Source organism: Giraffa tippelskirchi, chromosome 1, assembly GCF_054371585.1.
Source record: "Giraffa tippelskirchi isolate mGirTip1 chromosome 1, T2T-mGirTip1v1.2.pri, whole genome shotgun sequence".
In the NCBI taxonomy this organism is placed as follows: Eukaryota; Metazoa; Chordata; class Mammalia; order Artiodactyla; family Giraffidae; genus Giraffa; species Giraffa tippelskirchi.
This window is the reverse complement of record NC_137275.1, coordinates 170,211,390-170,238,224: the sequence shown is the minus strand read 5'-3', so window position 1 is coordinate 170,238,224 and position 26,835 is coordinate 170,211,390. Positions and strand designations below refer to the sequence as shown.

General features: G+C 38.8%; 1 protein-coding gene across 3 annotated transcripts in view; it reads right to left on the bottom strand.

Moving 5' to 3' along the window:
* Window positions 1–26,835, bottom strand: part of PCSK5 (proprotein convertase subtilisin/kexin type 5) — a 490,556-nt gene that overhangs the window by 440,756 nt on the left and 22,965 nt on the right. For all 3 annotated transcript variants that reach the window (XM_081505747.1, XM_081505752.1, XM_081505755.1), the window contains exon 2: window positions 4,822–4,926. In XM_081505747.1, the coding sequence (XP_081361873.1) occupies window positions 4,822–4,926 (105 nt within the window). The remainder of the gene's footprint in view (window positions 1–4,821; window positions 4,927–26,835) is intronic.

Sequence of the window (26,835 nt, the reverse complement as noted above, 5' to 3'; positions counted from 1 at the left end):
CCTGTCATCTGAAAATCAAATCCTGGATACAACAGGTGCCAACCAGGATTAGCAAGGAATTTGAATGTACTTTTCTTCCTTCACAGGTTTGATTTCATCTGATCTTGCCAACTATCTCTAATTCATTCTCCCTTCTTGTCTTTTTCCTACACTCCTTTAGCTGTCATTGTACAAAGTTTGAATGCCCTGCTTTAAAATTCCCTTCAGAGGAAACGGCTTATGTATAAATGTAACAAATAAGCAATTTCTCTGTAAGCTAAAGCTTTGAACTTAATTCTGGGCCACACTGACAGAGGAGCAATTGCAGTTCTAGAGGTCTAAGTGAGGGGCTCCAACTATATAAAGAGCTGTTGTGTATGAATCTAGAAGGTAAAAGTAGATCCTACAGGTAGAAGTTACAGGCAAGCAGATTTTAGCTCAACATGTTAAAATGTTTGCCTTGTCCATTACTCAGCTTTCTGTCACTGGGCATGTTTAAAAGATCTGAAAATGATCCTCATAGGAATATGAGGGAGGGTATGCCAGCTATTGAATAAGAAAGAGAGAAGTCTTACTCTAAGGAGCCTATGACTGCACAATAAATAAAACAATGTTAATAGTTTTTCCATATTTGAGATATACAGCCATACAACACCCATGCAACACCATGGGTTGATAAGATGAACTTTAGGAAAAAATAAGACAGGATAAGTTGCTCATCCCTGAGACCAGAGCAGAAGGTAATACTATCCTAGATTTGGATAAAAATTGATCTTTATATTTGAAGACAGAAAAGGGATTAGAAAAGATTAGAGATTGAAAGGCCAATATCTTCAAGACAAAATCTAATGGGCAAAGGCAGAAGTTGTGCTTGTATATTAACCACACATGGAGAGGTCATGGGGGCTCACTGAGTAACAGTTTATATTTTTTGTTTTTAAAAGCCTGCTCTAATGGGAAATGTAGGATTCTGATTTTCTGTTCTGGGGAAGAAGGAGAAGAATGAAAGAAAAGTATCTCCTCTGCCCCTGCCTGTATCTGCATGGGCAGCTAAAGAGCTGTAAAGAACTTTATTCCCAAGAGCTCCTGTAGATAACGCCCTCTTTGACCAAAATGCCACAGGGCTGGCAAAGATTTCTAAGTAGATTAATGAGAGGCTTCTGGGAATGTTAACTCAAGACGGCTGTTTCTCAAATTTAACCTAGGTCTCTTGGAGAAAAGTTGGTGAGTCAAGAACATTATAAGACTCACCCTTCCAACTGCTGTAACACTGTACCAACACTTTTCACCAAACTGTGTTATTATTGTAGAGCGATGCTATCTTAGAAGTCTGTGGATCCCTGTCATTTGAAAGCTAATCATAACATACTGTTAACATATGGGAATCCAGTCTATTCTTGTTCTCTGGGCTCATGTGCCACAACTGACCACAGCATTTTCTTAGCACCAAGAGGGTTATTCTTACAACATTGCTACTTTTGCATATCCTTCTTTAGAACCCTCTAAGTAAAAACAATAGCAGGGAGAAGAAGGAGCCATGCAATTTACTCCAGCAAGTAAAAGCTAGGATCTGTTGAGTGTATGTATTCCTTGCAATTCACCCATGTGTGTTTTCCTATTCTGGAGATGATGATGAACAAAAATAACTTCACGCATCACCAATGTTTTCCACTAAGCCATTTCACATTGTCCATCCCCTAATCATAAAGTGCCTCCAACTCTGGCACACGAAGCACCTACCACACACACACCCAAGATTAAAGAAAAGGAGATCTGCCTAGAAACCAAGTCACACTGACACTTTATACTCCCCATGAGGTCTGCTGGGAGTGAAAAAATATAAAGTCAGCCAATAGAAATTTACATAGTCTCCAAGTCTTTCCCCACAAAACAGTTATTAATTAGGTGGGAAGAAAGCTTTATTTTTAAAATAAAAAAACTGGCAGACACCACCTTCACCAAGTGACCAAAGTTAAAATCAAGGGTAATGAAACACATTAATGCCATGTACCTCCTGATCTGATACACTGGGAAGAACACAGCACTTCTTGGGTTCTTGCCAAGCCTGAATCTAATCACAAACAATCAGACAGGCCCAACTTGAGAGATTCGCCAAAATAATTGGTCAGTACTCTGCAAAAGTTCTAGATTGTGAAAGAAAAGAGAAGGGAAGAGAAGGGAAAGGAATGAAAAAGAAAACAAAAAGAAGATGAAAGTATGACAGCATTTATACCAAGGGAGCTTGGGGAACATGACAACTGATGTGCTCCTGGCTCAGAAAAGAGGCAACTGGCAAGCTATGAATAAAATCTGTAAATTAGATAGTAATACTGAATCAATGTTAATATCCAGATTTTACTAAAATGTGAGCCAATGTATATCCAGTTATGTGTCAAAAATGTCCTTGGTTTTAGTAAATACACAGTGAAGTATTTAAAGGGGCACTGTGTCTGCAATTTGCACCCAAATTTTCAAAAAGAAACATACATACCTGTGCGTGCATGTGTATAGAGAGGAGAGAGAGAAAATGATCAAGTAAGCATGATAAAATTTAAAAAATGTTAACATTTGGGGAATCTGGAAAGCAAACACAGGAATTCTTCATAATGCTTTTGCAACTTCTCTGTAATAAAGATTTTTTTTTTTTAATTAAAAAGGAAACTTAACCTAAGCAGGCCTGAGCTTTTTGAGGAGGAAACTGAGAAGGAGGAAGAAGGTAGTAGACCCCAGCTCCTTTGTTCCTCCATCTCCAACACTGAGAAGCACTGTAACATCTTGTCACTATAAAAAGCTACATCTGAAAGCTACTGTGGGAGGTGCAGCAAGCTCGCTAAGGGGACCAACCTACCCACAAATCCTCAGAGCCTAACACAGGGGCTGGCATACCCCAAAGGCTCAAGAAATGGCCTATTGAAGGAATGATTGGACTTTTAAGAAATATCTGAAAAAACTGCAGGCAATTGCCCATTCAAGGCCCTCCATCTGCAAAGTTGGTAGAATTTTGGCATCTCTTGTATAAACAGCTGGGTGGGAAAGAGGGGCAGGCGTCTCAGAATGAGGGGGAAGGTATAGTCCTACCCTGGGCTAATCCTTGCACTGAGGAGAAAGAGGAACTGAGCATGTACCCTGGGGCTGGCATGAACCAGCCCTGCTTCTCTGTGCTGAGTGGGGAAGGATGAACACGCCGAGCACTGTGTGTCCCAGCATCGGAGGTCTCGGTTGGGTCCTGCATGCACAGTCTGATACATTGAGATAAGAAGGGAAGGCTCAGTATCTCCAAGAAAACATTAAGGAGTGAAACAGCTCTACGTTTTCTTCTATTCTAACCTCCCAAACCAATTAGTACTCGGATTTTCAAATTCACGTTGACTATGCACATGAAGTCTGAAATTAAAATCATTTAAATTACTGAAGTTCAAGAAAGCTTTGGAAAAGTTAACAGATGAAAAACGTGACTCCGCTTCAAAAACTTTGCTAATTCAAGAACGTCCTAACAGATTGCTTTTCCAGTAACATTTAATTCTGAATAGAGATGAAGGGGAAATATATATATATTTATATAATCCACAGGCTGCCACAGTATTAAGTATCAGGGGATGTTCCTCTATCCAATGGAAAATTGGGCCCTATGACAAAAGTGTTTTTTCTAACCACCAAGATATAATTTTACAATTATGAACACTGTGTGATAATATTCCAGAAAAAAATCAAACAAGGCGAACTGCGGCACATAACCGAGGGCAGGACTCCAAACTGCAAACCTGATTTGCATATTAATTCAAATAGGGGCCTTGTTGCTTTAATAAGGAATATAATTTTCAAGGAATCTCTAGGTGAGATTGTTATGCTCACTGGTAGGGACTTGCTGACCAATTTATTTGAAAATGAGCTCATACAGTAAGCCCTAATCATAACGAGGAAAAAGCAACACTTCCTAATGAGTAAGTAACAAACATGAACCCACAGATGACCAGGTTGGTACCCCTGCCCTCTCTTCCTCCTTACTTGCCATATCTGGGAGGCCAACTGGTTCTCTGTCAGAGACAATCCCTTCCTCCAACTTAATAAGGACAGACAGTTAACTCATCCCCAGAGCATTAGTTGCCAGTTAACTAGCCTGTTTGTCTCTAATACAACCCCACTACTTACTATCTCTCATTTCAAAGCTGAACTGCTACCAACATGGACTGGGAGAATCTAGACATAGACACAGATGTCCTGCTAGGTTCTCCTAGGAGTTTGCTTTCTGTACAGCCCAAAAGGACTGGGGTCAAGACAACATGTAAGAAAGATCTCTGATGAGCCCCCAAGAGAAGTAGCCAGCTTCTATCCATTCTGTGCTCAGAATTCCTCCTGTCTCAGACATGGTCTAGGCAATGGTCTGGTCTTTGGGCTCCCAGTGGACTGGCTCTATTAATGCCAACTGAAACAGCAGGATCACTGTGACCTGACGCTTCGGGAAGAGACCCCTCCATGGAGCTCAGATAGAACCTCAGATTTGTATGTAAATACTCAGAAGGTATGGTCTCCTTAACACTTCACTATTTCTGAATACATCCCTATCTGCCCTCACATATACTCCCTTTTCATTTCTCTATGACAACTCCTACTTCTGACTGCCCTGGGCTGTTCTACAACTAGGATGATACAGGCACTTCAATAGGAAATCATACCATTGCCTATTTTTGGTCTGAAAAGGAAACAAAGATACTGGACCAAAGGGTAGTATGATCGCTCTTGAAATTTAAGCCTTCGTGCTAGTTACCAGCTCCTAGTGTGAGGTTACCAATGAAAAATGAAGACGATCTATCTCTTGGTCCCCACCCAACTGGTTCTTCTTACCTTTGGTTCCATTGAAATGAAACTGTGGGTTCCTCTGCTTGAGAGAACTGACCTTTTAATCGTCCTGCTGTGATAGAAGTGGTAGTAATCCTTCAGGGCCCCGATCTGTAAAGGTAGGAGGGAAGGAACAAAAGAGAGTTTATGTATGAAAAGTCTTCATTTTCCTGGTTTTTCATTAAAATAAGAACACTAAACCCACCCACCTCCCAAAAAAATCCATAAATTATGCAGTTGCTGGCCATGCTTAAATGTTACTTGAACCTTGGTGATCACTTTTCAAAAGGACATATGATATGAAATGAGTGTCCTTGAGGCAGTGACTGCAGAACTAAAGATTATAATGGAGAAGCCTAGGCTCTCCCTATCTCCTTTTTAATGTTTAATTTATATGCAGCATTTTAAGTAATTCTATATCAATCTATATCCAAATGTGGGAAAGAGAAAAAAAATCGAATAGCTATCTGGTTATAAAAACACATTGCATTTTGTTTGCTCTGATAAATGTACAATGAAAGACCTTGTTAGATTACTTCTATCATTAATTTGAAACAAGTCCTAAGCAGTTTATCATTTGCAAAGAAAACACTACCTAGTTTGTTTCCTGACTTTAGTAGACAGTATAAATACATAGCCCTTATTCATGTGTTGCAAAACTAAAAGCAGAATTTCTAAAACAAAAGATTACATGTCTTATCAGCTATGCTTCCTGTGTGAAAATAGCTTAATTGCCTTTATCTTAACCATTTCTTTAACAAATTAGTCTTCTCATTTATGTACCCCTTTCTTTAGTTAAAAACAATTAGGTTTAGGATAGCTTAAAAATAAATCCCTGTACATTCTAAGACAACAAACACAATCCCAAACAATCATGTTCTTTCAGTAGATTATGAAATACGGATCACATAATGGACATTAAATCATGCAACGAGCTAATGCAGGAGAGCTTGGTTCTAGATTTGGCTTATGGTCACCAAAAATGTCTTGACTAAATTGCATATACTTACTATGCCTCAGTTTCATTGTCTATAAAATTGGACTTCAGGCTAGTTCATGTCCAACATCACTGCAGCTCTCAGATTCCATTCTTTAAAACTTACACTTTCCTTGCTTTGGGCAAATATATTAAGGGTCTATTTCTCCACTGCTAGAACCCCACTGCTCTATTGTAAAAGAATGACCATGATCAGGATATTTGCCAATTAGGACAATTCCAAAGTTAGGTCTTCTTAATTTAAAAAAACAGAAGTCACTGGCTCAGCTTACTTTTTTCAGATAAAGGGTTTATTTTTATTCCCATCTTTTCATCACGTTCTCAAACATCGTCCCACCCTTCCAATAGGGATGATCAATCAAATTTCTGTGCCATTTAAGAGTCATCTCCTCACTGGGACTTCATGCTTTAATTGAATGTTTCTTATCTTCATTAAATATGAATGTCTGCAGTCTCCCACTTCTGATTCAAGTGGAAACTGCCCAGATGTACACAGAAGAGATCCTCGACTCTGCAAACAACTGGGAAATGAGGAAATTCTAGCTAAAACTTCTAATGTCAGTGATCCTGAACTCTGAAATAATAGAAAACAATAAGGAAGAGGGCACAGGTGCCAGTCCCAGTCTCTAAGAGTGTTTTAAGAAGGATTTACAGGCCAATTTTAAAATTCCAAAGGACTAAGGGTAGAATTCAGGAGGGGCTGCTTAATCCTTTATCAGAAAATCTTAAAATCCCAAGAAGCTTAGAGCTTTCATCTCATGGAGCTTCTGTCAACAATGCTCCTTGGGTAAATACAGTAGTTTTTGTGAAAAGGAACAGAGAATCTCTGAGGAAGAATATATTACTAACATGAAAAATATTAGTGTGTTTAAGATCATGTCCACTCAACTATTACAGAATTTCTTCTACTATAGGAAACGATTGAATTCAACTCAACTATTAAACCGTGGATGAAATACACCCTGAAAATATATTCAGATCTTTTGTAGCTTCAATGGTACAGGCCAGAATCCTGGCCTAATGCAGTGTACATGGAGCTGGAAAGTGGAACCCTTACCCTGACTTGACTTCGCTGAAATCTGGGATACATCACTTAACCTCTTTGGGCCTTAGTTTCCTCAACTGTGAAATAAGGACACAGGAAGTGTAGTGGACAGAGACTGGGCATCAGAGTGAAATGGGAGATGACAGTGTTTATGAGTTCACATGGCTATAAAGATCAAATGTAACAGTAGGTACGTTGCCTCGTCAGGTCACTGCCTGTCACACAGTAAGTCGCAGAAGGATATGAGTTTTCTTTCTAAATTTATATTTAAATCCTACCTTCTCTCACCTCTTATCTTCGAATTAATCCCTCACCTCTGTCTCTTGGTCAGGATTCCTCTTGATCTATTCTGGTATCACCTCCCTTATTTCACTGGCAAAAATCAAAAGGGTTGATGATACACTGTTGACAAGGATGTAGGCACAAATGCAGCTTATACAGGATCGGTAAAGCCCTGGTACAAGTGTTTGGAGAGTCATTTGGTCATATCAATAAAATTATACACAGTACTTAACCTTTGACTTAGCCTTTCTACCTCTTGAAATTAATTCTACAGATATAATAGTCACTTATGAACACGAATGGATGTTTGGCAGAGCAGATTTTGTAAAAGCAAAAGAAGGCAAACAACTGGCTGCCATCAATGGGTGACTGGTTTTACATGCACTGGAATGGATTGATCTTCAAGGTAGTGGGTAAATAAATAAATATAGGTGCAGAGAGGCATATATTATGACCCAATTTTTGCAAGAGAAAAAGGAAGACTCTAGAGGACATATATGTGTGTTTACATGCACGGGGTATTTCAAGAAGGAAACTTGACAAACTGGAGAAGATGGATTTTCTTTTCATTATTTATGTGGATGCATTATTTTTTTAAACTTAACACAAACAAATATCTGAAACAGTACACAACCAAATCCCATCTACTTTTCCAGGGGAAAATTTGCTCTTCCAATCCCATAGGACTGATACAAGGGCCACATCTATTTGGGCTATTAAGTCTTTTTAACAGTAGTCTTTATTTAATATCCATCTTTAAGGGATTCCATTTCCTCAATAGCAGGGGTCCTCAATCTTTGGGATCTAATGCCTAATGATCTGAGGTGGAGCTGATGTAATAATAGAAACAAAGTGTACAGTAAATACAATGCTCTTGAATCATTCTGAAACCATCACCACCCCCTAGTCCATGGAAAAATTGTCTTCCACGAAACCAGGCCCTGTTGCCATCAAGGTTGGGGACCACTGCTCTATAGGTTGCAGAATGGTGTTCCCTGATTGGCTGATGCTTCAATTACTGAATGCCTGTCATGTCATGTTATTTAACTTCATCTCCCCAAGAAACTTTGAAGACAATTATCATTATCTCCAATTTGGTAAAGGAGGCTGTTGAGGCTCTAGTAGTGTTCAAATGCACACAGCTGGTATTGTGAGGTGATAAAATGTATACCTTTGTTGACTGTCTCACGTCAGGGGGAATTTAGTTAAGTTTCATCTTGCATCTCATGGATGGGCTCACAAGATGCATTCCAACATCCTTCTAGTGAGTCTTCCTATACTGCAGAGCTAAATTCTATGCAACCAGGGTTCTGAATGTGATTAACGTTCTACCCAAAAAAGGCAGACTATGGCACTGTGAGGCATGCTCTTGGAGACATTTATGTTTCTTAACAATAGTGGCGGTAAAGGTCTTAGTACCTGGTTGCTAGCTTTCTGGGCATTGATTTGCACATCCTGTTTTGTCAGTCAGTTGGAAAGAGATTTGAGAAGAACTACAGGGGTATCATAGGGTAGCTTCCTCCCTCCTCACTGAAGCAGAAGCAGCTGCTCTGGTGGGGGCCCATTCTGTAGTGGCTTTGGGGGCCTTTTCTGAAACTTGGCCTTCCTGATGAATTCTCCAAGCTATTTAATAGTCAATAGTGAATATCTTCCAAAACAGACCAAGCACTGGATTCAGCAGTTGGCTCCACTGAACATTCCAAATTGGATAGACGACAACTTCTGAAAAAGTAATTTTACACGTATACAACCTGACGTGACTTAGAGACCCTCCAAGTTATGTACCTCTGAAGTCATGGGCTACAGGCAAAACCAAGCTCCAGGCTATGGAGGAGCCACAGTGTCTGCTCTGATATCCTGTCTGTTAAATAGCTACCCTGGCTTCTAGGCTTCTCACAGCTGCTTGCACCAACCTCTCTCCAGTCTTTCTATACAGTGGCCAGAGTTAGGTATAAAATGTACATTTGGCTGTCATATGTCACACCCCTGCTCCAAATCCCTGAGTGGCTTCCCTTTGCTCTTAAAATAAATAGTAAGATTTAATATTATTTAATAATGCAGTTTTTAAAGTAAATAATAATAATATCATATCAACATTTATGCTGTACCAGGAACCCGTCTACATGCTTTACCTAACTCATGGAGTAAAGAGCACAATCCACCTTTGACCTGCAGGGCCTGCGGGATCGGGTGCTGCCTCCCTCTTGCCTCGCGTCAAGTCACATCTGCGGGCACTTCCTTCAGTTCCTGGACCATGTGGTGCCGATACACACCCTCTCCCTGTAGCACCCTTCCCTACCAGCAGCCCCCACCTGCTTTCTCTTCCTTACCCTTTAGGTATCAACACAAGGAGGAAGCCTGCAAACTCCCAGACCTGGTCAGCTTCCTTTATTACATTATCTCACAGAATCCTAAGATTATATACCTTTAGTCATACCTGGATGAGTGCAATTATTCTTTGAATGTCTGTGTCCCCACCTGCATGCCTATAAGTTCCTACAAGGCAGAGGCGCCTCTGTTTGTTCCCAATTCCTGGTACATGGCTCAACACACAGTGTGTTCTCAGGAGGGAAAAGACTCTTGAATGAATGATGTGAAAATCAGAATACTTATATTGCTAAAGCTACAGATGTTAGAGCTATATCTGATTCAAAATCTCCAGTATGAGAATCAAAGAGCTATTAAATTAAGGCCCCAAAAAAAGAAAAAGAAAAAAAAAAAAAAAGTTTATTTCTACCTTAACTGAAGTAACAAGTCTGCTGGGATTATGGTTCTGAAGGTGGTAGGTGAGACATCTCTATAGTTTTTGGCAAGCCAAGAGCTAAGGAGCAGTGTGCATTAGTTCGATTATTCTACCTCATCCAAACAAAGTAATCTATAGTAAATATTTTTGTATCTTTCTTATATGTTTAAGATAAATATAAAAACAATATCTATATATGAAAACATCTAAAAGCATCATTATGCCTCTCATCTAGTAATATGTACGTCTCTTATTGGCAAGAATTGTGTCTTTTATATTCTTTCAATAGCACTGTGCATGTTGAGGGCATTTACTACACACTAAGAAGAAATATGTCATAACATGTTGGAAGTGATTCAAAAGAAAGACAGTGTATGAAAACACAGCAGTAATATCTATAAGCAGGAATTTCATTTAGCTCCTCTGGGGTAATGTAAAACAAAACATGGCTGTGTTTATATGTTATGCAAGAGCAACAAGGGCTAAAACAAGGAACAATACATAACTAACACTGGGACATCTTATAAATAAATCAAGAGCTAAAGGAGTAGATGAAGTATATGATCAATAGCAGATCAAAGTTCACACTTTTCCTTAACACCACATAAAGGAACGGGAATAATTTCTTCCCATTTGATCTTTTTAAACTCTTTAATATAGCTACACTCTTCCTTGTCTAGCAACACAACTCTTATAGACAACACTAAGTCAATGAATTTCATCTCTCATTCTCAATTCTGTCAAGCATTTGTGCTTTTTCTTCCTTAGTCGTAGCCCTTCATCCTTGCACCCAGAATTTTCCTATCACTACTTTTACTCAAACTAGATTGTGTTCTTGGAGAAGGCAATGGCACCCCACTCCAGTACTCTTGCCTGGAAAATCCCATGGATGGAGGAGACTGGTAGGCTGCAGTCCATGGGGTCACGAAGAGTCGGACATGACTGAGCGACTTTACTTTCACTTTTCACTTTCGTGCATTGGAGAAGGAAATGGCAACTCACTCCAGTATTCTTGCCTGGAGAATCCAGGGACAGGGGAGCCTGATGGGCTGCCGTCTATGGGGTCGAACAGAGTCTGACACGACTGAAGCAACTTAGCAGCAGCAGCAGATTGTGTTCTTAGGAAAGGCTTTTTATAAACTCTTATACTAAGGTGTAAATGTCTAGTAAGACACTGTCTTAGTTCTTCCATGGACAAGTGCATTTGATCAGAAAATTAAAACATAAGCCAAATAAGTGAGTTCAAGGTGCTTGCAATTAAAAAACAAAAATCACTGTCAAATAAAGAATCATTGGATCTTTTTTTCCCCTCTTTTTCTGGTAGTAGGAGAGAACTTTCCCAGTGTTCCTAAATTCCTATGTCACAGGTGAGCTATTAACTTCTGAGCAGAGAGCTGGAAGCCAGAAGACCCATATAATACACTGGTTTTACCCCTGATGAGGAGCTTGTGGCCTGTCAGAATTCATTCACCACTAACAGACTCATTTGTGCTGGCAGCTAAAACCCTCACCAGCCTAATGACTTATAGTCATTACACATAGAGTTTGCAAATTTCTTATAGATAGTTCCATAGGGTGCCCAATCATGCTGTTTGCTCAGTACGGACATGTTTCTAGGGACACAGGAATCTTCAGTGCTTAAATTGGATCAGTCCCAGACAAACTGGGAGAGTTGGTCACCTTGGTTATGAAGTGCCGAGATCATGGGCACTGTATCCACCTCGATGAACCGGGAGCTCTCTTAGGCTGCTTGTCTGCCTTATTTTCCTTCCCATCCTCTCCAACTTACATATATCCCAAAATTCTGTACTTTTTTGTGTGATTTTTTTTTTTTACCACCAGTCTACAATTAGATTTTTTTTTTAATGAGCAAAAGTTTGAACATTTCACAAAAGATATACAAATGGCCACTCAGCATGTGAAAAGATGCTCAAATGAAAATTAAAATAATAGCAGCACTATACGCATACTAAAATGTCTAAAATTTAAAAGGCAGACAATATCAATTTTTAATGAGATTGCGGAGCATCAGAACTCTTATAAATTGCTAGTGGGAGTAGAAAATGGTTCAACATCTTTGGAAAATCATGTGGTAATTTCTTATGAAACATATATCATCCTATTGATCCAGCTATTTCATTTATAGTATTTACGCAAGAGAAATGAAGACCTATTCCAGACAAAAAATCACACACAGATGTTTATAGCAGCTTTCTTAATAACAGCCCCAAACTGGAAACAATGCAAATATCCATCAACAGGTGAATGGATAAATAAACTATGGTATATCTATAGAATGGAATGCCCAGCAATAAGAAGGAACAAACCTCTGATGATGCATGCAGCAACATGGATGAAGGTCAAAACAGCATGCTGACTGAAAGAGTACATACTGTATGATTCCACTGGTAAGAAATTCTAGGACAGTTACTCTATCATGACAACAAACAGATCAGTGATAACTTTGGGGAAAGCCTGGAGAAACTTCTGAGTCTGGGGAATTTCTATATCATGACTGTGGTGGTAATTCCATCAGTGATAAGTGCTCAGGCATGCTGGAACTAGCTCAAGGAAGGTTTGCAAAATTCAAATGCATCTTTTTCCAACACATTCTTCAGGGACATCACATTGATGACCTGACATCAACTATGGCAGAAGTTTTTAGCACATAAGGAAAAATTGGCAAAGGTTACAATTAAGGTTTCTTTTTCTCTCGGAAAGTCACTTGTTAAGTGTTTATCAGCACACCTCGGGGTATGTAAGTTTGTCAAAGCTCATCTAATCTTACCTAAAAATGGCTGCCTTAGGGGATATTTAAATTAAGCCTCAATAATGGTGAATTCAAAGGTTGTAGCTCCTCTAATGACTTCTGGTTCTCTTTCCCATCTGTAGTATGATTCAGAGGCTGGTAAATGCAAGAACCCAGTGACATGGGGCTCTTCAGTCCAGATTTTCTCCCATCCTCTCAGGTGAGGTGGGGAGAAATCAAGTCAGCAAGATTATTATTCTTGCAGGTCAACATCTTTCTAATGCCCACAATTAACGTTTGAAACTTCTGCTTGCTAAATTCCATTCAGACAGAAAGCTCCAGAAGCCGTGCCAGGGTACACTGATTTCCCTTCATTAAAATGTTGACTGTGGTGCCTCCTTTGTACTTTCCTGAAAGTATTCAAACCATTGTTATTATTTGCCTTCTGTGTTTCAGACTCTGTAACATTCAAAGGAGACTCAAAGAGAGGGTGGCCATGATTGCTTTCTCCAAAGTCACCAAGAACTCTCCAACTTTAGGGCCTTTACATCTGCTTTTCCTCTGCCAAAAAATGCTCTTCTAGAAATCTCTATGACTGACATCTTCTCTTCTTTCAAGTGTTTGCTCAAATGCCTGCTTCACAGGGAGGATTTCTGAGACCACTCCACTTGAAATTACCATCTCCCTCTTTAGCATACCCCATTGCCCCTTCCCTGATTTAATTTTCCCCTTCACACTTATCACCTCTTAACATTATATAGTCTCTGTATTTGTCCCACTTATTGTTGGTCTTCCTCTACTAGAATGTTAGCTTCACAGAACGCGAATTTTCGTTTTACTCACTGCTGGATCAGCCCTAGCTCTTATTAACAGTGTCAGGTATCCCAATAAATAATTGAATGAATGAATGGCCCATGCTCTTGAGGTAATCAAAGCAACACTGAGCACGTCTCTAAACCTTCTTGCAAATATCTTTATAACCCTTTCTGTGATATAACATTAACATATAACATAACACACACTTAACTCTTATTAAATGTTGAATGAATGAATGACATTATCACATGCAAACACCGAAAATTAAGAATTTATTATGAACAACTACATGATCATCAAAATCTACCTTTATATTTCCCTCTTATTTTATCATAATCAATGACCTCTTAGAATCACTGAACCAAAGTGGTATGTATAACAAGGCTGTTGAATTCATTAAATGTTAAATTAGAAGGCAAGTAACTGCAGAAATCTGATGAACTGCTAATATTTATGAAGTACAAACGAACTGCCCAGCATCACTGCCCTGTGGCCTCACAACCGTATGAGGTAGGTATCACGGTTTCCATTTCATATGCACAAAAGCAGAAGCTCATAAAATTTAAGAACTTGCCTAGAGCCACACAGTTAGGAAAGGGCCAAGCTCAGGTTGACTCCAGATAGCCTAACTCCATGGCATATGGGCATATGTTAACTGCTCTAAAAGATGTTTAAAATAAAAGATTTCTAAGGGTGAATTTAAAACAATTACCTATAAGACTGTGCTCCTAAGAGTTGTATGCAGAGGGGATGTTTTTAGGGACATTTCTGTCTACTTTGAGCAGATATAGAAAAGAAAGTGTTGAAAAGCATCCCTGAGAGTAATGGGAGCCCATCCCTGTCCTCTATGGGGACAGGAAACCTGGTCTCTATTTCCTATTCTACCACTGACCCCGATACACTTACAACAGTGTCTTCATGTAGGTGAGAAAGTATCTTTAAGGCACACTTTCACCTAGAAGTTCAAGGGGCATTCTAAGTTTAATAAGTATAATTCCTGGTACCAAGCACCTCAGATGCTATTTCACTGGGCCATGAAATGCCACAAAATGATATGAAAAATGTCTTCCTTAGACTTGAAGTTTCAAGTCAGTCACTTAGATCTTCAGAGAACCGCATTAGAATACATGAAATCAGAGCAAAAGCGTTACAATCATTTTTTAAAAATCAGGATACTCAAGCGAAAATGTATTACCTCTATGATTTTAGAGCAACTTTCTAAAACATGCATACATGTGACAGGCTCAATAATGGTCCCCTAAAAATGTTCATATCTTAATCCTCAGAACCGGTGGCTATGTCACCCTCTATGGCAAAAAGGACAATGCAGCTGTGATTTAATTAAGAGTTTTGAGATAGGGAGATTTTCCTGGATTATTTGGGTGGGCCCAGTGAGATCACAAGGGTTCTTATAAGAGAAGGAAGTGGCAAAGTCAGAGAGAAGTGATGGCAGAAACATAGGTCAGAGAGAGAGAGATGGAAACAGAGATCAGAGATGGCGAGACAGGGAGAAAGAAAAAGAGGTCAAAGAGAGAGACCTAGAGATTTGAAGATGCTATGTTGCCGGCTCTGATAATGAAGGAAGAGGTGACAGACAAGTCAAGGAATTCAAGTGGCTTATAGAAGGAAAAGGCAAGGAGATGAGTCTAGAATCTCATCTTGTCTAGAATCTCCAGAAGGAAGACAACTCTGATGACATTCTCACTTTAGGTTAGGACCTCTGACCTTAAGAACTGAAAGATAATAATTTTGTGTTGTTTTAAGCCATTAAGTTTGTGATCATTTGTTACAGCAGCAGTAAGAAACTAATACAATGTAGAACTAGTATCTCAGTAGACATGCATGAGAAGCAAAGAAAATGAAACTAGATTATTTGTATTTCGAGTTTGTTTTTTTTTTATAATTTTCAGGGCTCTCTGGGTATTCAGTTATCAATTTCTATGTAGCTGTGAAAATGAAAGTGAAGTCATTCAGTCGTGTCTGACTCTTTGCGATCCCATGGACTATAGCCTACCAGTCTCCTCTGTCCATGGAATTTTCCAGGGAAGAGTATTGGAGTGGGTTGCCATTTCCTTCTCGAGGAGATCTTCCTGACCCAGCGATCGAACCCGGGTCTCCTGCATTGCAGGCAGATGCTTTATCATCTGAGCCATCAGGGAAGCCATATAGTGATGAGTATCAGCCCTGTACTCTGTTCAGCACCTTTGTTAGCACTCTCTTGCTTAATCTTCAAAACAAACTGAAAAGGAAGATAAAGCAACTGGCCCAGCAAAAGAGGAGTACGTCACTTGTTTTTTCAAAGCCATTATGTAATTAATACTACTAACAACAATAGCTACCACTTGCTGATGCCTTCCTACATAATATCCAATCTTTCCAATAGCCCTGCAAAAGGAGAATTATTCTAATTTTATGGAGAAGAAAACAGTCCAAACCTGGGAGGAGCTAAGTAACGTGCTCGAGTGAGAAAATGTCTGAGTCTGATCTCAAAAAATGTAAGCTTTTCCTAGTCACAGCGCTTTGATTTTTATTTAAAATTTATTCAAAGGGTTTTCTATCACCACATTCGATTTAATGTGCACACTCAAATACCCACTCCTTATCCTACCCTTTTGCCCTCACCAAGATGAGGCCTCATTATTTTATTCTAAAGCTACCTGATCAGCAGAGCATAGCAGAATCTATGTCCCTATAGTTCATCATAAAAGTGGGTGATCAAAAACATTTTGACTACAAATACCAAGCAAGCAAGAAACAGGTATGAGAATTTCACCGGGGAAACGTAAGACAGAGAAAATAGAGTAAGCAGCAGATTTTCCCAGGTTCAAGTGAGAAACCTACAATCTACCCCACTATTCACACAGGACAGGAGATCTGCCTCAAAACAAATCAGAGAGTAACACAGTTGGAAAAAACTTATACAGAATTTTGATCTGCCTTTCCTCCACTGAGTGCAGGAATCTCTTCTTCAACCTTTAAACATAGAGCACTGCATTTTCTGGGGCAACACATTTGTTACAAAGTTATTCCAGATAATCAGTCTAAATCCACTTCTCATTCCTGGTTCTAGCTTGTGATGGCAACCCATAGGGTCATCCTTCTTGTGTGTGCCAGACAACCAACACATCCCAACTGAGTCTTCCCTGTTTTTGGCTGAACATCCGAGTTTTTCCATTTTTTCCCTCACGAGACATGCCGTCGCAAAGTTGCTTCCCCTAGACATGCCAACATCTGCTATGCTTCCCCAGAAAACTTGGAGCCCATAACATCACACATCTCAACTCTAGGTATGGTGGAGCCAGAATGGAATCATGATCCTATGACCTCCCTAAGTGATTTCCTGCTATTAGAAGTAGCTTAGAATTGAAATATTTTTAGCAGAATGCACTTGGCCAACTAAAAAATCCTCAGATGCCCTTTTTAATTTGGTTCTCCTCCAGTCTATATTTTAACTTCTTAAGTGTAAATGATAGAAATTTACATTTCTGTTGAATATAGAATGTCATTTTCTATATTTGGCTCTATATATTCACAGCGTGCCTAAACATCTGGTTCTTTACTGAGAGGACACTCTAGGTCAAGCACTGATCCAAAGATATTGGAGTTAGAGTGAACAAAACAAAGACCCTGTTAAAATGCAGGTAACATTCTGACCTGACTCTGACAACCGCACTGTGTCAATTGGAAGTTTGAAATTTACATCTTCTCTATTGATCAGAACATTTCTCCCAAGAGCACTGAAATAATTTTTCATATTAGTCTATTATAGATAAGAATGGGATTTCACATTCAATGTATAATATGTTTGTAACAGTTATGTAAGAATGAACTGTAAATTGTGTTAGGCTTTTACTTTCTTCTAACCATTTTTTTCCAAAATGAAGAATTATGCCCTTAATGTAATATAATCCTTGTACTATATTCCTCAGATAAAAACATGTATGACTGCTATTTATAGTCAGCTATTCTTTTAAAAAGTTTTTCAAAACGCATATGTAAGTAATTTCTGGAGAAACTAAAAGAAATTATTGTTTGGTATTTAATCTATTCCACCTGCTTGTAATACACATATCACACAAATAAACACACACACACACACAAAGCAGAGAGTCTAAGAGAGGCTGAAAGAGAAAGGGCGCACATAGCTTACATTATTCTTTTCATTACTGATCACCTTTGCAACTTGAAAGCATTTCCACATACTACATGGAAACAAACACATTCTGATAGGTGGCCACATTTCTAGAATTACGCCAGGAACACTAAATTTTCTCTTTATATTCAATGACTCTCAACCCTTGCTATACATTAGAATTATATGGAGGCTAAAAAAGATACTAAATATTAGTTTCCCTCCACATCCAGCCCAGAGATTCTGATGTAAGGATACAAGTTAACGCCAGGGCACAAGTATTTTCTTTGAAAAAGCATTTTAAATGATTCTACCGGTGAACAACCACTGTTCTAATCTATCCATCTAATTCTGCAGAAATAGAACAATTTACTCTGAATTCTATGATCTTTGTTCAATTATTCCTATCTAATTAATTAAAGTAAGTTTAAATGAGAAAGTATCTAATCAATTTGATTTTAGCATTAATGTAACTGGTATGTTTTGTTCTTTTATTCATCCTTTTAATTATTTCAAAAGCCATCTTCCCCCAAAAAAATTTTTTTAGAAAAATGTATTTAGTATAACCAGATTCAGAATTTCCTATATTTTATCATACTGGTAAACAGAAGCTTGAGCTTTACAGAATTTTAAATGATACATTTTATTCGTAAAAGGGAAGACTCTGAGGGAAAAGCTGTGAGCATTAAGAACACGTGACAGAAACAATGTGTGCTTAAGACAGTTGATGGTCTCATCACCCTCAGTTAAAAAACCTTCTTAGGAGGAGAAGCTCTGTCTCTTTCTAATGGCTGTTCAGAGATGCCCTGTACTTTTGTCCCTATCTTGGTCCTTCCTGGAGACTGGCCATGTTAACACTTGCAGGAAAGTGACTTTAAACACAGAACCCAGAGCAGGGGATAAGCAATAGCATCTGTGGCACAATGACAGATGAGAGGTGGGAGAGGTGTCCAGTCAGGTGTTCAGTTCTCCATCTAGGCAGATATGAGGTTGGGTCCCATTTTTACAGCTCTTGAGGCTCTGCCACTGGACGCAGCTATTGGCCACTTGTATTAAAGATGTCACAGATACACAGCTATTGGTGGTGGTGGTTTAGTCGCTAAGTCGTGTCCGACTCTTGCAACCCCATGGACTATAGCCCACCAGGCTCCTCTGTCCATGAGATTCTCCAGGCAAGAATACTGGAATCGGTTGCCCTTTCCTTCTCCAGGGGATCTTCCTGACTTAGGAATCAAACCCAGGTCTCCTGCATTGCAGGCAGATTCTTTCCCAACTGAGCTATAAGGGAAGCCCTATTAGAATGTATTAAATAAAAGAAAATAACAGCAAAACCAAATGATGGTGAGGATGCAAGTAAATGGAAGGTCACACAGCGCTGTTGGGAATATTTGGAAAATTGTTTGGCAGTTTCCTATAAAAGTAAATATTCATGTACGATATGACCCAAAAATCCCCCTCCTAAATATGTTCTCCAAGAAAAATAAGAATTTACGTTCATACAAAAACTTACACATGAGTATTTATAGCAGCTTTACTCATAATCACCAACAACTGGAAACAACCCATTGTTCTACAACTGGTGAATGAATACACAAACTGGTATACCCACAATGGAATACTACTCCATGATTGAAAGGAACGCGTTTACTCATTAATTAATTAGGAATGAATCTCACATGCATTATAACAAGGGAAAGAAATCAGGTTCAAAATGTTGTATAAAAATGCATATTCCACTAATATGACATTGTGAAAGAGGCAATATCAACCAGAAAAATACATTAGCTGTTGCCAAGAATTGGAGTGCAGCAAGGGACTGATTGGCTTCCCTGGTAGCTCAGCTGGTAAAGAATACGTCTGCAAGGCAGGAAACTTTGGTTCGATTCCTGGGTCAGGAGGATCCCCTGGAGAAGGGACAGGATATCCACTCCACTATTCTTGGGCTTCCCTGGTGGCTCAGATGGTAAAGAATCTGCCTGCAATGCACTGGGTTTGATCCCTGGGCTGGGAAGATCCCCTGGAAGAGGGCATGGCAACCCACTCTAGTATTCTTGACTGGAGAATCCCCATGGACAGAGGAGCCTGGTGGGCTGCAGTCCATGCGGTTGCAAAGAGTCTGATAGAACTGAGCGACCAAGCACAGCAGCAGCAAGAGGCTGATTATAGAGGAGCACTAGAGAGTTCTTTTGAGGTGACAGAATTGTTCTGAACCTTTATTTTGAAGGTGGTCACATGACTATGTGCATTTGTCAAAACCTACAGAACTATATAGAGATTTTTAATCTATGCAAATAATACCTCAAATAAACCTGATCCCCAAAAATGTGTATAGGGAAAGGTCCAGGAATAAAAGTGAATTAGTTGGAAAAGTGGTGTAAATGGAAAACCAAAAAGTTAAGGAGTTGTTTGGATTAAAATATATTACCAAATTGGCTTTATTCAATTAAAGAGCTTCCCTAAAGCCATAGCAACCACTTCAACATTTGGAATTACACAGTGCAAACAGAAACCCTGAGAACCATTCACAATATGTAAAGCTTTCTTTTTATCAAAGGAATGAAGTCTTGCAACATCTCTTAGTAAAGGACTGTTTTCCCCGAACATGACCACCTGCGTCACAACAAAATACGACTGATTATGCTAAAGGATGGGGGTCACATGAAGCTACTGTAAACTATCAAAATATGGCTGGTGATTTTGAAACAAAAATGAAAAAGCATAAATGACTCAGTCTCCTAAATGTTGTTAGCTACATCTAACATAACTGCCTTGAAAATAAGTAAAAATCTATAAATTTGTGGTTCTCAAAGTATGGCCCCAGGATTAGAGGCATCAGACCAGCAGTACTGACAGCACCCAGGAGATTAGCAGAAATGCACACTCCCGTGCCCAACTGCAACCTGAATCAGAATCTAGTCATTTCTCTGCTTGGCCAACTCTAAGTTCAAGAGGTGAGGACATGGCCATCATGAATGACAAGGACGTGAATATGTTGCTATCTTTACCTGTGCAGCCAAGGTGAAGTACAAACCTACCCCCACCATATTCCCATACAATCTATATAGTTTTAGGGTTTTAATTATAGGCTTTGCCCTTTTAAAATGCTATGAGCCCAATCTATATTTAAAATAAAATTGGATTTCAAGTAGAATTTTATGCAAACTCAATTCTAGGAGATAATTAAAAACATTAATAATGTTCATAGTACTAAGAGAGGTATAGTTATCTGTGATGGATCAGTTCATTCCATAACCAAGTGAATAAAGTTTCAGAACTAAAACTTCACAAGTGATATATATACTAATAATTGAAACTATTAAAAATTAAAAGTTGTCTCACAATAACCATTAGGTCTTGCCATATTCTACTTAATGTGGACTATATCTTCTTAGTTTCTGCTTTCTGTGTAGAGGATCAATAATGATTTCTAAATTTTCAATAACTATCTCAACCCGTAATGATCAGAACATGTTTTTCTTCCTCTTTTCAAGTAAACTGTTTTGATATTTCAACAGATGTCTTAGTAGAAAAATGTTATTTTCATCCATCTGAGAGTTTATCAAGCACTGAGAAGATGTATAAAGTAGCCCCAAATATCATCATAATTATACCATCAGATATACAAGGCTTTATTTGCATTATCAATATCTCCTCTGGAGTCCTGCTTTATTGACACTATCTGTCCACGATAGCCAAGGGCTATGACTTCATGACTGTGCACAAATGGACTACCTACTCTTTCAATCATTGGGGGCAGATGTTTAATCCAATGACAGTTCCCAGGTGACATCTAGTTCTGTGGATAAATTCCCTTCTCCAGGGGATCTTTCCAACCCAGGGATCAAATCCAGGACTCTTGTATTGCAGGCAGATTCTTTACCATCTGAGCCACCAGGGAAGCTCCTGTGGATAAATACTCAGAGGCAACAACATCTGAACATCACTTTAAGCAAAATACCAACAAGGCAGATCTGTTGCCCCTCACATCCATGCATAAACTTGGTCCAAAACACTTGCAAGAAATACCAGTGTTCACAGACTTAGAGAACAAATTTATGGTTGCCAGGAGGGAAGAATGGGAGAAAGAGATAGTTAGGGAGTTTGGGATCGATATGTACACACTGCTATATTTAAAATGGATAACCAACAAGGACCTATTGTATACCACAGGGAACTCTGCTCAATGTTATGTGGTAGCCTGGATGGGAAGGGAGTCTGGGGAAGAATGGATACACATGAATGTATGGCTAAATCCCTTCACTCTTCACCTGAAACTATCACAACATTGTTAATCAGCTATATTCCAATATAACTTAAAAAAAATGCCAGTGTTTTGGATGATCTGCATGTTTTAGCACCATTGCCCAATTTAAGAATTTTGCACTTTTGTAAACAGGATTAATAATTCATCAGGTTTTTGTCTTGTTTTATCCTAGAAAATGGCAATATTAATTTCTATCTTTTCTTTACATTGTTCTACATGAGTAATTAAGATAATATCATGCTCCTTTGTAAAACTAGCAACCTACTTCCTGTTACTTTTATAATAAAATTAAAAATTGGTAATCTGGCCCATAAGGAGACCTGGCTTACCAGATCTGGCTCCTATGTATCTTTCTATTGTCATCTTCTAACACTTTTCCCTTTCATTCACTATGCTCCAACCCCACTGGCCACCCTTCTCAGGACCTTTGCACTTGTGGTCCCATTTGAATTAGCATTCCCTTTTTTTCCAGTTTCCCATTGCCTAATTCCTTCTCATCTTTTAGATCTTAATTCAACTATCACTTCCTCAGAAAAAGTGTTCTCTAATCTTCTTCAGTCACTCTCTATCTGATCAAGCTGTTTTCTTACTGTTTTTAAATATTGCTCCATTGGCTGCACCTGGCACAGAGTGGTTGCCCATTAAGCATTTATAAAATGAATAAATGAATGAGTACTATGAAATAAGTGAAGAATTATTACCCCAATTTTCCAAATAATAAAACTGAAGCCCAGCTAAATCCAGCAATGTACCCAACTGTATACTATGAGTGGTAACAGAAACAAGATTTTTCTGACACTAAGCTCAGGGCTAGTTTCACTATTCAATATAAATCCTAAATAGATTAAAAAAAAAATCATAATCTGTGCTTGGAGCCCTATTTTCAATTATTTTTAAAGCTTCAACTCCTACCTGATTAACTTTAGGATTAATATCTTTATCTCAGCAATTCCTGAGCCAGCTGAAGTTTTAATTTTTTTTTCTTAACATAAAAAGTCCATTGACCTTTATCTCAGCAGCTTGTTTGATCTTAAATATATGTCAAATAAACCCAAAATGAGAGTTTAAATAACCATTATGCCTACCAGGTAAATGTTTGTATCTATAAAACAGAAAGTCAAAAGTGATGTTTAAGAAAATGTTCTCGAGAGATAAGTATTTCCCTTCTGTCAGTCCTAAGTACTTACTGTTGACATAAAAGATAAACCCAATACAGTGTTTTACCAAAAGAATCATTGCCATGTTTACAGTTTTTTGCAGTAACTGAAGACACAGACTTACCTGGACAAATACCTCATATCTGGATAAATTTAAAAAAGTAAGGGAATTTAATACATATTAATTTTCTCAGGTGTTCACAAGACTAAAAATTAACCAATGAATTATTTTAATACTCCAAACACTAGATATTGCCTGACTGCTATGTTTGCATCATTCAGATAGAGGCAGGCAATTTAGCAGAAAAACAGGGCTTCACAAGTTTTCCTCCCTCTTGGTTCAAACATGCCAACATTCTGTAGCTAAATTGTGAAATAGGTTTAAAGCTGCAATAAACTAAAGTGATAAGGACCCAGGGCGGAGAATGGTTTGGGCAGTCACAAGCATTTACTCCCATATCTCAAATGTATCATATTAATTTGAATTCTTACAGTGATATGCTGAAATGTCTCTATTCTGTTATTTTAGTTACTGCCTAACTTCCACAGACCCATAAAGGGAATGTGTATGTGCTCAATGTAATGGCTATAACAATTTACCCCTCATCATTCAGATTAACAAACCCAAGGAAAACAGAGTTCAGGTTACAGTCATGAGAGCAAGCACCCCCATTATAACATGGTCATATTCCTATTTGTAAAAGTGATCACTACTCCTACCTCTCCAAAAGTGGGCCTTGTGACCTTTCCCAGAAAACAGCTCTCTGGTTCAAGAGATCAAGCAAGGTACACATGCTTCACCCATTAGATCAATCATTTGCATCATTACTAAACAGCCACCATCATAAAAACGACCTTTCGATGTACCAAAATCAGGAAAAAAAAAAAATCTAACATTTCTTTTCAAGGTAGTTTAACAACAGAAGGTATAAATGTGAGATTTTTCACAGAAATAGGGAAAAGAATATTGCCTCCAAAATAGAGATACTTTTTCATACACCACATACCTATCCATGGAAATGCCTTTGACAAATTTTCCCCACTCACAGATCTCCTGAAGTAACATAGGTCTTGATAAATACAAAAATTATTAGCAATACTTATTAAAGAAATATATGTCCTTCCTATAAAGGATTAAGATGACCAAAAAAGCTTCTCTATATTATTAAAAGACAGTTCTCAGGAGACACTTTTAAAATCGAGCTTAAAGATACTGTAACTCAGGTCTGCTAAATGCCCATTCATTGCTCTAACTATACCTCTTCTCTTGAGGTCTCAGGTTCTTGATCTTTATAACAAAGATCTAGGTGACACAATTGCTAGCAACACTGAAACCTGATGAGTCTTGCTACCTAATGGGGCATTTACATTTTAGGACACATTATTAGGAATCTTCCAGAGCCACAGATTGTTGGAAGTGGCATTTGTCTTTCAAGACAAATTACCACTAATTAAAACATCCACACACACACCCTTTCTTTCCAACAATAAGGAATAGCCAAATCCGATGTGATAATGCACAAGGTGGTGCCTTAATGAAATGCTGGAGCCAGCAAAACTCAAGCCATAAATGTTATGGAACTTGATCATGCTCTCACATCACAAAGCCCTTTATGATAACACTTGAGTAAACCCATCTGGTTGAGTTAATAATTAGTGCAAATCTGTTACATGTTAATAACGCACAGACAAGTCTTCGGGTACATGATGATACAGCAAATTTGTGATACAAGTTTCAGATAATATTTTGCACTAGCCTTTCATTTTTCTTTATTTCCTACTCTGATTATAAAACAAAAAGCCATTAAAGAATAAGACCTTCAAATAAGACCTATACACTTACAGACTAGATGAAAAGGAAAAAGATAAAAGCACTTTCCTAAGGAATTTTTTCAGAAGGACCTCTCAAAGGTTGAGACAGACTCCAGGCCACTTCTATATTGTGCACTGCCTGGTGGATTGTAAAATAAAGAAATGTTTAAGTAAGCAGCATATTTATTTAAGTGCTTATGTGTAATACAAAAATATAACTGCTGTCCACCAGTGTTTCAGAATGTACAATGTATATTCATTTCTAGTGTACTTTTTATAAATAGTTAAATGTAGTAATGAGACATGAGATGAAAGTAAGCAGACCTGAATACCCATCGTATTCAGGGTATGAAACTACATCTATAAGCAACTTGGGAGATATTTCATAAACATGAAACCAGGAGCCAAATGATTTTCAGCCCGTGCTCCTGGTATTCCATCCGCTGGGTAAAGATACTGGAGTTCACTTAAAGATTTATTATGTGGCCAGGGCCTTTAAACAGAAATTGCACCAAAAAGCAGAAATCTGTGAACCTCAACATCAACAAATATTTATATACGTGTAGCTATCCAAAGATGACCACCACCACACTCCAAAAGCAAATAGATTGTAATTTAGCAAAACTTGACTACTGAGGCTGGAATTGTCAAAGTGCAACAGAATTGAAAATCAGCTAATAATTCCTGTGTTTTGATGGTAATGAAAAGAGAGAAGGCTGAGACCAGAGTAGAGGGCAGGTGGCCTCCTTGGGGAGAGAGAAGCTCTGAGCTCTGGGGACACAGCCAGCCCATCAGGTGCTGAGGAAGAACTGAGCACAGTGGTGGCTGTCAACCCTGGCTGCATATTTAAGATGACTGATGCCCACATCCCACTCAAGGTCCATTCATCAGAAGCACTGAAGGTATCGTTAAAGGCTCTCAGGTGGCTGGAATGTGAGCAAGAGACTGACAGCCACTTAGTAAGGGTCCCTGAGGCTGGGGGAAAGCAAAGGCTGAGTCCAGCCTAGCTCTATTAATCAGGACTTGGGTGACTGCAAGGAGACGGAGCCAGTTTATTCTAAAGCAAATCCCATATGGGAGGGGGGCTGGGGAGAGGATGTCCAGAGACAGGTCTCTTTCATGTTCACCAACAAAGAAGAAAACAGCCTTGTAGAGGAAAGGACATTCAGATGACTAAAGTCTCAGCAGGCTAAATCCAGACCAAGTTCCACTCCACGTCAGATGGCATGATGTTTCCACCTCGTGTACTTTGTGGATGTCAACATTCTAAACAATTAACATCTCAGCACATAACAGAGACCAGGTCACACCTCTGCTCAAAACCATCAAATGGCCTTCCTCTTCCCTCAGAGAAAGTCAGTCCTTACTGGGCATGGCCTACAGAGACCTACAGGCTTGCGCCAAAGTGTGGTCCCAGGACCAGCAGTAGTGGTGTCCCTGGAGAGCTTGTTGGAACCACAGAAACTTTGGCCCCATTGACCTAATCAGAATCTCCATTTTGACACAGTTCCCCAAGTGACTCTGTGCATATTAAAATGTGATAAGTCATAAAATAAACAACAAGGTCCTACTGTTATATAGCACAGATAACTGTATATTCAATACTTTGTAAAAACCTACAGTGAAAAGAATCTGAAAAAGAATATACATAGGCATAACTGAATCACTTTGAGATACACCTGAAACACCATAAATCAAATGCACTTCAAATATTTTTTAAAATGTGAGAAACACTGATTTACAGAATCTCCCTCACGTCTCTTTCCCATCCCCATTGCCTCTCCAGCCCCTCTGTTACCTGACTTGTTCCCTCAACATCTTACCATTCCTTCATTCTATCAAGCCCTCTCCTGTTCAGGACCTTAACACTGGCTGCTTCTGCTACTAGAATGTGTCTCCTCCACATTTCTGGAAGGTCCATTTCTTTAGCTCACCTTCTTCAGATCTTTACCCATGTCACTTCCTCCATGAAAACTTCTCCAGTCCTGTTTACAACTGAAAAACTGTTCCAGACATTCCCCCT